Here is a 13,626-nt window from a genome sequence, read left to right as displayed (position 1 = left end):
TACCAAAAGCCTGCAGTAAGCATTGCGGGAGAGCGTAATGCGAGAAACGACCAGCCATGCCAATAAGGACTTAGGTAGGAAAGATCATTCAAAGGTAGGCCAAAACACCGTAATCCCTGGTTGTCAACATTTTTTTCTCTATTTTCAAGATATTTTTATACAATAAAGCAGATTTATAAAGCAACAAAAAGGTCGTCTCAAACACGAAACTTAAAACAAGTTAACAACAAAATTACTTCCTATAATAATTTTTTTAAAAAAAGTTTATATGAATATTATAAACATGCACTTCTTAAAAAAACTAATACCTATAACCCTAAATCATATTAATAATTAAGAAAAAAATAAATAATTAAGCTTATATAAATTAGTAGCAAATCATAATATTTGGTAGGACCAAATAATTGGATATCGGATCGGATATTGGCCGAACGCGCTGCCTTCCAAACTCGATAAGTATAACGATAAGACAAATATAACCCTTCATTACATATATCTCACCAGAAGCGGAACCGAAGCAGCTCGGTAGGGAGAAAGGCGTGTCTTTCTCTTTCCATCACTAAATTCTCGCTCACGCTTCTCCATAGCTGTGGTTTAGCTGTATTTGCGCTCTCTCGCTCTCATTCTGGTTCTCTTTCTATCTCTATAACTTTCTCCGTTTCTCTCCCTAAAAAAAACCCTTCGCTCGGCGCTTCTCTCCCTCACCTCAAGGATGAGATGAAGACTGGCAAAATACAATTTCTTTCTCATCTTAGCCTCCTCTTCCTTCTCTTCGTCGCCGCCCGTGGATTCTCAGGCCGAGAACTGACATCGCCGGAGGCGGTGTCCATTCGGCAGCGGCAGCTCCTCTACTACCGCGATGAGTACGGCGACCGCGGAGAGAAGATAACGGTCGATCCATCACTAACCTTCCCAAACTCCCACCTCCGTAATGCCTACATTGCTCTCCAGGCATGGAAGCAGGCGATCGTCTCGGATCCGCTGAATCTGACCGGAACCTGGGTCGGATCAAATGTCTGTGCCTACAAGGGCGTCTTCTGCGCCCCGCTTCCATCTAACCACAGCCTTACTGTCGTTGCCGGCATCGACATCAACCACGCCGACATCGCCGGATTCCTCCCGGAAGAGCTAGGCCTACTCACGGACCTCGCCCTTTTCCATATCAACTCCAACCGTTTCTGCGGCACCATTCCTCACCGATTCGACCGTCTTCGCCTCCTCTACGAGCTCGATCTCAGCAACAATCGCTTCGCCGGAAAGTTTCCTACTGTTGTTCTTCGCCTTCCATCTCTCAAGTATCTCGACCTCCGTTTCAATGAATTCGAGGGAACGGTTCCGTCTGAGCTTTTTGACAAGGATCTTGATGCTATCTTCATTAATAGTAACCGATTCCGCTTCGATATTCCTAACAACATCGGGAATTCGCCGGTGTCGGTTATCGTCCTCGCTAATAACCGATTCGGCGGATGCTTGCCGGCGAGCATCGGCAACATGTCGAAAACCCTTAATGAGATTATCCTGATGAACAATGGACTCAGATCTTGCTTTCCTAAGGAGATCGGGCTTCTAAAGAAGCTGACAGTTTTGGATGTGAGCTACAACGAGCTCGTCGGCCCGTTGCCGAATGAGATCGGGAAAATGCGTAGATTAGAGCAGCTTGATGTGGCTCATAATCTCCTCTCTGGTCAGATCCCGGCGTCGATCTGCCAGCTTCCGCGGCTCGAGAACTTTACCTTCTCCTACAACTTCTTCACTGGTGAGCCGCCGGTCTGTCTTAGGGTATCGTCGTTTGATGACCGGCGAAACTGCCTGCCTGGCCGTCCGTTGCAGCGAACGCCGAAGCAATGTGCCGCATTCCAGCGTCTTCCGGTGAACTGCAACTCCTTCCACTGCGCTCCGTTTGTTCCACCGCCGCCGTCATTGCCACCGCCGCCGCTGACACAATCTCCTCCGCCGCCAGTATCTGGGCCTCCGCCCCCATCTCCACCTCTAATTTTGTCACCACCGCCGCCTTCCCAATCTCCGCCATTGCCTCCAACAACATCTCCTACACCGCCACAGGTATCTCCTCCTCCCCCTTCCCCATCTCCTTCACCGCCGCCTCCATCTCCTCCTCCACCTTCTCCACCACCCCCATCTCCTTCACCGCCGCCACCATCTCCTCCTCCACCTTCGCCACCACCACCTTCCCCTCCTCCGTCATATCCTCCTCCCCCTTCACCACCGTCTCTACCACCACCACCGCCATCTCCTCCACCCTCGCTACCACCTCCACCTCCCCCTTCACCACCTCCTCCTTCACCCTCTCCACTATCTCCTCCACCACCATCTCCCCCTCCCCCTTCTCCTTCACCTTTGCCACCATCACCTCCTCCGGCTTCCCCATCACCAGCGCCTCCACAACCCACTCCACCCTACTGCATCCATTCACCACCTCCACCACCCAATTTCCCTCCACCACCGCTAATCTATTCACCTCCGCCACCACCCATTCCACATTATTCTCCTCCACCAGCATACCCATCTCCTCCACCCCCACCCAATTCTCCGCCTCCACCCAATTCTCCTCCTCCACCGCCCAATTCTCCGCCTCCACCCAATTCTCCTCCTCCACCAATTCATTATTATCCTTCACCACCTCCCCCACCTAACTCACCTCCTCCACCACCTCCTTGCATCGAACCACCACCACCACCTCCTCCGCTTCCTTGTATAGAGCCACCTCCTCCTCCTACACCATCATCACCCTCTCCACCTCCACCATCGTTATCACCGCCACCGCCACCTTCTCCATCACCACTACCGCCTTATCATTATCAATCACCACCACCTCCACCACCATCACCTTCCCCATCTCCATCGCCACCTTATCGCTATATATCACCACCCCCGCCATATCGATATGAATCCTCACCACCGCCACCCCCAATCCACTACAACTCGCCACCGCCACCTTCTCCATCACCGCCTCCGCCTTATCATTATCATTCTCCACCACCGCCTTCTCTATCACCGCCACCTCCAATCCACTATCATTCGCCACCACCACCTTCTCCATCACCGCCACCCCCTTATCATTACCAATCTCCACCACCGCCACCCCCAATTCACTATAATTCACCACCACCGCCATCACCATCTCCTCCACCTCCACTTCCTTGCGAAACTCCTCCCCCGCCGCCACCAGTGTATGAGGGACCATTGCCGCCAATAACCGGCATATCTTACGCATCCCCTCCGCCTCCTAGTATCCCATATTACTGATTCTTTGAGAATCACCCTCATCTTTTTCCCCTTCTCCCTTTGAAAAATTGGTGCTCGTTAAATAGTAGAGCCAACTAGATCATTTAACCCAGAACTTTTTGTGATGGTGAGACCATTGAAGCAGAGATTGGATTGGGAAATGGAGAAGATGAAGGAGATGAATGTAGAGGGTGGAAATTAAATGTCTGAAAATTGATTGCAAATTATAGATATTTGCACTGTGAATAAATTGGCGGGAGAGAGAGACAGAGAGACTTGGAATCGATTCAGAGCTTCTTAGATGCAGAAAGAAAATCAATGTATAGAGCATGATGAGATTTGCCAGTAGATCATCAACTGTGTTCTTAATTGTTATCTTGATCTTCTATACTAGATTTATTTTATTTCATGGACTCTTGATTTTTAATTCTTATTTCTTATACAAATTCGTATCATGACTGTTTGATCATAGTAGAAGATGAAGGTTTTTGTTTGGGATGACTTTCTTATTGTCTTTTAAAGCATCTTTTTAGTACAAATGTTTTAATTTTTATACTATAAAATTGTGATGCGGAACATCATAGCAGCAGAGGCTTTTCTAGAAGATTTATAGATAGTTTATATATGTATGCATTGTAGTAGGAAAGGCATTATTGATGAAATATTATATGATTTGAAGCTTTAGAAGCTTGTTGTATGTATTTGTTCCTTGGATTGAGAAATTCTTTCTTGCATCCTCTTCTTCCAACGATTCAACGATAGAATCCCTATATCAAGCTGCTTTAAGAAGCAGTATGAAAGTCATCCCAAACAAAACCCGTAGTTGAGATTTATCAAGTTTTATTTATTGCTTATTTGATTGTTAGAGCAAGAATCCATGATTGATATGGCATACAAATTTGATATGCTTTTGGAGATAAATAATGCCTTTTGTCATTTCTAATTCACATTCATAGAATCGTTTCATATTGAGTCAAACTGTTTTTCCTCTTTCCAATATAAATCTATTTTGGACTATTTAGGGTTTCAATGTTTCATGGAGGAGACGGAGAGAGGGAAATTAAGCATTTAATTTAAATACTTTAAAATTATATTTTAAATATTTAATCAAATTTTATTTAATTTTAAAAATTCTAAGTAACCTTTGAATTATATTTTAATAAAGTTAATTTCAAATATTAAAAAAAATTAACATAATTTATATTGAATATACTTTAAAATATTATTAAAAATTGATATATTTAATTTAATATTTAATCTTTCTCTCCCGTTCCTCTCTCCCCCTTAAAATAGTACTAAATAAAAAAAATCGTTTGCAGATAAAACGTAATAAAAAATCGACTTTGAATGAAAAATGCAATAAAAAGCTGCATTTTCTGTAGAAAAATGAGAAAATGCAATTTTTTTTTGTATTTTGTCTTAAAACATAATTTTGAATTAGGTGTATGATTCTTTTTAGGAGGATTTACATACATACCCCTTTATTTCATGCGATTTACAAATCTAACTTCAAAAACTTTAATTTACATGCTCATTATTTATAAAACAAATATGAGTGCATGTAATGAAATATTAAAGTTATAAGATGGTATGAGTGGTAAAAATATATGACTGATATATTTGATATTAAAATTTTATATAAGTGATAGGAATATAATATTATAATTTTAGGTGTTAGATCTGTAAATAGCATGAAATAAAGTGATATGTATATATATTTGATATTACAATTTTATATAAGTGATAGGAATATAATATTAAAATTTTGGATGTTAGATATGTAAATAGTATGAAATAAAATAGTATTTACGTAAATCCCTCGTTTTTTTATCAAAAGTTATAAAATTTTCAGCACACAATAACAATTATAATTTCGAGCTAAACTTATTAAGAGTAGAAGTTCGTGCTTTCTTTTACTAATGATCTCATTATATCATTAAAAAAAATATTATCAAATATTAATATAAAAATGTTACAAATATATGAAATTTTTATATGTTTTTCTAAGTGTTAACATTTTCTTCTCATTTGAGGAATAAATTAATAGTTGCGGTAATCGGATCATCCGAAGGTCAATCAGGATGCTCCACGTCACCCGATACACAACAATAAACAGTAATGTTACATCATAAATAAGTGATGTGACAGGTCTTGATTGACCTCTAGACACATCAGATGACCGCACGTAATAATTTCATCATTTGAGGCCCATTCCTTAAAATCCCCTCTCTTCAAAGATAACAAGACTTTAAAAAATGATTAAGGTCTCTTTTAATCCGTTAATTATAGTTAATTAACTTACAATTTTCCTAATCACGCGTTTTGCCCCTTTCATGCGGCGAGATGTCGGATAATAACGTCTTCGAAGTTGATTGAAATTAACGTTATTCTTTTTAATTTAAATGGCATCATTTGATTGGCTGAAGGCCTAATGATGAGGTTACTATTGTAATTATCGAGATTAGGCTTCGAGATTTGGACTGCGTCACACGTTGACGAGATGAGCTAATCTCAGCCGTCCCTTTCATTGATCGTCCATTGGCTAAGAGGTTAAAAGCCTCTCCTGCTATTGGCTGCGAATTTAAAGCATATTGGTCACAGGACATTGGATGCACCGACAAAATAAGGGAGGGGAGGTGATTTTAATGATATTAAATTAGTAATATTGGCTCTTTTTTAAATATAAAATTAATTTATGAATTAATATATTTATTTATTATCTTTATTTTGATTTAAGGATATTTTATAATATTAAAACATGTAAGTTTTGAGACGTGCTCTGACACATAATTAATACATATTATTAAAATAAAAACAAATAAACAAGTAACTTTGATGAATTAATATAATAATAATTATAAAACAATATTTTCATGTGAAATTAACCAAAAAGATAAAATCATCCTTACAATAAAAAATATGTAAATCAAAGTAGGCGAGTACGGTTGGGAACCTCTCAATCCGTGTTTGATTCCCATCGAGCGGCAGTGCCCCTTAAGTGGGGCATAATTAAATGCGGGTCAGGAGGTTTCTGTGGTGGATGTCTTTTCTAGGTGAGTCGATAATTAATCACGTTGTCAAACGTCTTTTCGGAGCTGGCAACAGATAGATATCCTTAGGGGCGGAACCCAATGGGTGTCAGGGGGGCAATTGCCCCCCCTCAATTTTTTTTAAAAAATTTTTTTATATGGTTTTTTTAGGTAATTTACCCATTTTTATTCATTTTTTTGTATTAATTACAAGAATTTTTAGGCAATTGCCCCCCCTAAAAATTTTAAAATACAATGGTCTTTAGATAATTGCCCCCTACAGGTCGAACCCCGATAGGGGACACTGCCCCCTTCGACCCCCGATATATATGTCTTATAAGTTTGCCCTACCCTAAAAATTAGGGCTGGTTCCGCCCCTGAATATCTCGATCCCAAAAAAAAAAAAACTATTTTTGCAGTTAGAAAAGTCAACGCTGAGCCTCCCCTATTTATTGGCCTGCAATGTCGCTTCCTCTTGTTCCTATTTCATTTTAATAAAAGGATAAGGCTTGGAGTATTCACAATAACTGATTAATCATTAATGAAATATTACCTTTAAAGAAATTCATATCTTACAATTTTAATAAGAAATTAGCATTTAATATTATGCTACATACTTTTATTCTTCTTCAAAATTATCTTCAATAACTAAAAAATCATCAACTTGTGATGACGCCCTTCTCTTTAAAAAAAAAATCAAAATAAATAATAAAATAATAATAATTTTTATTTTATGCATCATGTATGGGTAGATCCATAATGACATTAGAGAGGTCGTGCTAGCCTCCACTGGCTTAGCCCATTTATATTATGGCACAGACAAACAAAATTTTGGAAAATTTTTTTTTTTTGGGGGCAGGGAGTGTCAGCCTTCGGCCACTAATCTTCCTGGTCGACCTAGCATGCAACTCACACCAATTTACAAGGCCGACACTTAAGGCTGTCACGAAGCGCCGAGGGGATTCGAACTTGGGAGGCCAGACAAGTCTCCACCACCAGGCCACCCCGCGGTGGGTAAAAAAATTTTGGATTTCAATATGTATTATCTATCCCGCAATCATATTACCTTACTACAAAATATATCTTTTTTTTTAGACATTTTAAATCAATAATTAAGACAAATACTTACACATCAAATACTTAAGCTTTGAACATGAGATCTCTTTGTTGATAGCCATAGCACCCAACCTACAGATCAAGATGAGCTGCCTTGCACAACACATCTCGCTGGTGTCTCTCAACGGAAGCAGGGGTGGAAGCAAACTTAATTTTTAGGGAGGGCAAACTTATAAGTAACTATCGGGGGTGCAAGGGGTCAGCGCCTCAGAACAAATTTTGATTGTAAAGATGTTTTTGAAATTCGAATTAATAAATAAAATGATGAATATATTTACTATTTGTTGGGGGCAATTGACTAAAGACAGAATGTCATTTAATCATTTACCATTTCTTTCGATTAACATGCTGTTATATCTTGCACAGATTTTGATGACCAGATGGATTAAATCACAGCCAATGAAGTTAGAACAGACACAAGGATGAATGTATAAATAAGTCCTTATATAATTCCTACTTGTGATCACAAATTTGAGTAAATATTAACAATCAATTTTTATCCCGTCTCTTTTCGGAATACATACATTGGAATAAGAATTTGATTACGAATTATTTGAGACGACTGTAATTTTTTTTATAAATGTGATTGTAAAAGTATTGTGAAGAAAGCAGTTTTTTGAAAGCTACAACTCAAAAAGTTTTTGAAATTGGTAAAAAATTTTACATGGATCTATTATCTCACTTTAAATAACCTTATAATCAATCTTATACTAAAAATACCCACTGCTGCTTGTCCGAGTGGTGAAGAGCCGGCTGGGCAAAGCACAGGTCCCTAGTTCGAATCCTTTGGCAAGTAGTGAAAGCCTTAAGTGTTGGCCCGTATAAATTGGTGTGGATTGCATGCTAGGTCGACCGGGATTTTCACTGGCCTAAGAACAGTGTTCCTCGTCACCAAAAAAAAAAAATCTTATACTAAAAAAAAGTTGATGAATAAAAAGTAAAAGAAAAGAATGAAAAGGACAGTTGAGCAACCAGCATGCCCTCACATGATAGAGGATTAATAGCAATGGCCATTGGTTGGGAGTAATAAATAACCCCTCACACCACTTGTCTCAATTTTTGCCTAAAAGAGTCATTAATCTCAACTACTACTAAAAGAATCTTCTTCTTTTTTTTTTTCCGGAGGAGGAGACAATGAGGTCAATTAAGGCAAATTTTTACATACATCAGATATGCAAGCTTCGAATTCAATACCTCTTGTTTGAAAGTCAAAACTCCTGACCAACAAATCAAGATGAGTAATTACGTTGCTAAGATAAAGTAATGGCCACCTTAACTTAGTACAAAGATTGCCTAAACGATTTGGTTAGCCAAAACTCTTCAATTTAATGATGTGGCATGATTTGATTTGATGATACTTTTTTATTTTATGAAATTTATTTTATTAACAATAAAATTTCCTTAACTTAGATAGTGGTGCATAATTATGCTTGGAAAAAAACGATTTGGTATATCCTAATCCAAATTTTATAAATTTGTTGAAGTTATCATGCAAGTAGGTATATCACAATCTTGCTAATTAATTAAATTTTTAATCCATCAACTTATTTTTAATATAAGATTGATTAAAAGGTTATTTAAGCTGGGGTTTTTGCTGGCTTGGGTTCTATTCATAGCTCCAAGTCCCTTAAAAAAAGAATAGATTCATGCATGTTTTGTGACGATATTGCAGGAGAGAACTTAATGTTTCAAAAGATTAAAAAAAAAAATACAAAGGTCGTCTTATTTAATAGCATCTCTTATATCCCATTTCACGCCTCAAAACGGAATGTTCTTCTAGAGAGAAAGACGCTTCCACATCTTCTTAACTCAGAGTGGATGAAGAGAGAAAATATTGCTTTTTGAAGGTACTCCTAAGAACAGATTCAATGTAGACAAGGTGGCGGGGCTTATAGCTAAGAAGATTAGAGCATGTGGCTATGAACCATGATGTCGGGAATTCGAATCATTTTGGAATGTTAAAACAACTTCAAAAAGATGTAGATGGAAAGATAAGAGATGAAGATTGATCTACAATACTCACTCAAATTTGTCATCACAAATGAGAATTATATCAATGAAATGTTGTGCAAAGTAGCTTCTTCCACATATGCCTTTAAGTTACACCGACAACTTTAGCAGTGCTAGTTTATCAGAGGTGAAGGACCTACGTGCTTCAGAAAGAAAACAATATTCTCATGGTGGTCCAAGTCAAGAAGATCATTAATGGCGGTCATAAGTTTTTATTGAAGTTGATGGAGACACTCTATCATAGGCAAGAATACTGAGGTACTATTTAAGGTTGTGATCAAAGCAGCTCATCGAGCCTGATATTTGGCTTTATGACAAATCTCTCACTGTACTGAAATTTGACAATCAAAGATAATAAGATAAAATGCAGATCATTGATTGCTCACGAATGGAGTCCACCATGGTGATTGCTTTGTAGAATGCCTTGGGCATATTACCTTGTCGATCTCCGAGGTAAAGTAGGGAGGGAAGGAGTACTTTGTATTACTTAGGTCTTCGACTAGCTAGCTAGATGACTGAGTTTACCGTGGTGACTTAGGCTTTGTTTGGAACGGCTTTCTTACTGTTTTTTTAAAGAACTTTCTAGCACAAAAAATAAAATTTTGTACTTGAAAATTGATTTAAGAAGCGATAAAAAAACTGTACCAAACGAAGCCTTATTCTACCTAATCCTAGATTTTTGGAGTCTTATTGCTTTGCAATTTTAGTTCAAGAGGTTTGTGACACTGACTTCCCATAATCAGCCAATATGACTTGAACTTGGTTACTGTAATTTTGGGCGTACACGCTCAAAAATGAGATTCCACTTCATATTGCATATATAGTCTATCAATTTTTTTTTCTTAATGCTTCCACAGTAAATTTATTTGTATGTCTTATTAATATATACTCTATCCTCCATAGCGCCTTCCCAGTCCCTCAAAATTTAGGTCAGATTGTCGTGAAATTATTACGTGCGGTCGCTGGACACGGTTCGGAGGTCAATCAGGACGTGCCACATTACCAATATGTTGTGTATCGTTATTGTGCACCGCTATGTTCGAGTGATGTAGCGCGTCCTGATTAACCTCCGGACAGTCTGGTAACTACACGTAATAATCTCTCAGGATTGTCAAACCATCCTATGTAAACCCATATGAGTATCAAATGGTGAGACATCTTAGGGAACAAGGATGAGCGGAGGAGTTGATTATCTTTGTTTAAATATTGATTTTATTATCTTCAAAAAATTTTGTACTAAAAAGTTGTTTTTAAAAGTATTAAAAAGGTTGTCTCAAATGAAGCATAAATATCTGTAAATGAAGTTGTTTGGTAATGGTAAGTTGTTTTTAAAACCTGTAGCAAACTAAAAGAAAACAGAGAAAGAAGGAAATAGGTGAAATATTTTCATTTCATCTTCGCTATCTTGATAACCGAGATAAGCAAATATATATAACAAAGGATAAAGCCAGTGAATCATTGCTGCTCATAGTTAGTCAACAATTTACGGTCCTGATTGAAGCTTGAGATGATTAACGGTATGGATTCAGCAGGTAACAAAGGTTGCAGCATTTAGCTCCTCCACTAAGACTGCTCCATTAATACAGCACGTTAATTAGCATGTCCTTCAATTCAAACTGTTGCAGTTGTTGCTGTAATCATCTTGTTAGCAATTATCATGTGTAGAAATGTTATTAACAATAATATGATTTGCTTTAATGCAGTCAAGAATTAAGTGACAATCAAATTCAACATATTTTGTGTGAGCGAGAAAAATTAGATTGATGGCTAAGGAAATCGTTGAAGTGTCGTCACAAAACAATGGAGCAGGAGAAGATGATGCTCTATGTTGAAATCATATATCAAGAAACGCAGCCAAATAATTTCAAAAGCTGCAGATACTAGATCTCGATACTTGGCTTCAGTAGAACAACGAGCTACAATGATTTGCTCTAGGATGAGCAGGTAGATAGTCATAATGAATCGAACTGATGAGAGTCTCATATGCTTCTTCATGTTGTTGAATTTGGTGAGAATGATCACATGGGAGAGAACGAGTGATTGAAATGTGATCTAAGCACATGGAAAATGTTGAGCTACTAACTTTGGAGTGAAGATCTATCCCATGCAAGGTGATATTTTGAGAAGGCCTGTGCGAGTGACATCAGTTGATTATTTTAAACAAGTTCTCCATGACTTTCTAGATGCTAAATACCTATAAAGACATGAGAGTTTTCTCTATGAGATTATTATATTGACATATGATATAGTAATCAAAGGTCTTAATTAATAATTAAATATGTTATGATATTGGTATATTGTAATTTTTAAGGGCATATATGGTTACAGTTCATTTAATTGTGTTTTTGTAAAATTTTATATTTTTAAATAATAAGGTTATAATAATGTTAAACATAGAATATCATTAGCTTATTTTATCATATTTCTAATAAAAATAGATAACTAAAAAAATTTGCTCAATATGTTTGACACATCATCTAATCTATCCAAATAAATATATATCTAGATACAAACATGTGAAACAAAAAATTTCAAAATCAACTCCATGGTCATCTTTTCAGCAAATTTATAATAAAAAAAAATGATTTGATGGGACAAATCCAATAACACCACCAAGAGTGTTTTAATCAAAATCTAAATAATCCAAAATCAAACACTCTAAAATATAGTCGATGCTAGTTAAGAGATGAAATAATCCTCGTATCTTACATACTTACAATTAAAACTAACATATTGAGAGAAATTCAATGAACTAAATAGTAATCAATTTAGATGTCAATAAGCACTTAAATGTCTAATTAATGATCTATGATCACAGAGATTAATATGGACCATCTCATTGATATTCTTCATAATCATGCTATTTAACGTTAAGTTTTTAATGAAATTATTCACAATTGTATACTACAATAAAAAAAAAATGAGATGTCATATATTTTGCTTGAAATTTTATAGGAAAGGCTAGAAATCATAGGGAAAAGGTCAATATGAAAAAGAGTAGTAATGCAAGTCTCGGATTATAATGAATAACTTCTTAAAAATGATGGCGGTGGATTAAAATAATCTCAATTATATAAGAGTTGGAAACTGAAGAAAGGAGATGGAGGAGGTTTGAGGTTCATTGAATCAGTTCAATCCATGCCAACATACTCTCAGATTTACATCATTTTATTATCGTTTGAATGAAGTAATAGGTCATTTTCACTATAATCTACCAAAGTAGGAATGTTTTAGTATTGAAGTTCATCTATACATGGAGTTTTGTTGTTGATGTTTTAGTGTTTGACAATCAATCAACATTGTTGAACCACCATAGTTCGATAATCGCCTATGGACCATCGCCAATGAATCATCATTATCCGACTATCATTGTTAGATCATCATAGCTTGACACCCATTATCAAACTACTATCGCCCAAATACGATCCTCCAACCACCTCGCCATACTACAGTTTCTTAACTTCAGTTTTCCGACAACCATTCATCATCCTAAATATGGTCGTCCGACCATCTTCACAAGACTATAGTCTCCTTATAGTCTTCAATTGATTTCGGTCCTCAAATTGACCTCACTTGACCTAAATCATCTAACAACCATTGCTAGACTACAATCATCTAACCATCGTGTGGTCTTCTGACCACCACCACTTGGTCAATATCTCCTAAATAACTTAACCTTATATATTCTCTTGATCTCAATCACCATCTCCCAACATTAAACTATGACTGCATTGATGCCCATCGATTTGTCACACTTAGTCACCTACATCATCAATGCGTGTCATTACTTATAAAGCTAATACATGTCATTGATACCAATGCCAACGTTCATTTATTTTGTCATCTGTCGTCGATAACAATGTAGGCTCCATTGCAAGTATGACCAATATGCACACTGCAACACCAACACTAATGGGCGGTGACTTGGATGCTTGTTGCCGCTAACAACGTTATGCATCATCATTTATAAAGTGGATGCACACCTTAATCATAATGGCTGACACTCATCGACTTCATCACCGCTAACATCAACCCATATCATCTCCCCTATCATATTGATGTATGTCTGAAAGCATAGCTGTAATGAGATTTTTAATAAGAGATTAATGAAGTGATGGGCTACTTTATCACAATAAAACTAACACCCATTAGATTGGATGTAATCCCCCAGGCCTTTAAAATTTCGGATTCATGGGCTTATCAATTAACCAGCCCACTAACTTGACAG

General features: G+C 37.2%; 1 protein-coding gene across 1 annotated transcript; it reads left to right on the top strand.

Annotated features, from left to right (window-relative positions):
- Nucleotides 1-514: 514 nt before the first annotated feature.
- On the top strand, nucleotides 515-3,720 carry LOC110107090 (leucine-rich repeat extensin-like protein 3). Its single transcript, XM_020837238.2, has one exon. The coding sequence runs from the start codon at nucleotides 718-720 to the stop codon at nucleotides 3,262-3,264; it is 2,547 nt and encodes an 848-aa protein (XP_020692897.1). The 5' UTR covers nucleotides 515-717; the 3' UTR covers nucleotides 3,265-3,720.
- The last annotated feature ends 9,906 nt before the right edge of the window (nucleotides 3,721-13,626 follow it).

The sequence above is a fragment of the Dendrobium catenatum genome, unplaced genomic scaffold (genome assembly GCF_001605985.2).
Source record: "Dendrobium catenatum unplaced genomic scaffold, ASM160598v2 fragScaff_scaffold_1398, whole genome shotgun sequence".
In the NCBI taxonomy this organism is placed as follows: Eukaryota; Viridiplantae; Streptophyta; class Magnoliopsida; order Asparagales; family Orchidaceae; genus Dendrobium; species Dendrobium catenatum.
This window is presented reverse-complemented; position numbering and strand designations above follow the sequence as displayed.

Coding starts and splice junctions, on each gene's coding strand:
- LOC110107090 (XM_020837238.2), top strand. CDS start 718: ATGAAGACTGGCAAAATACAATTTCTTTCTCATCTTAGCCTCCTCTTC.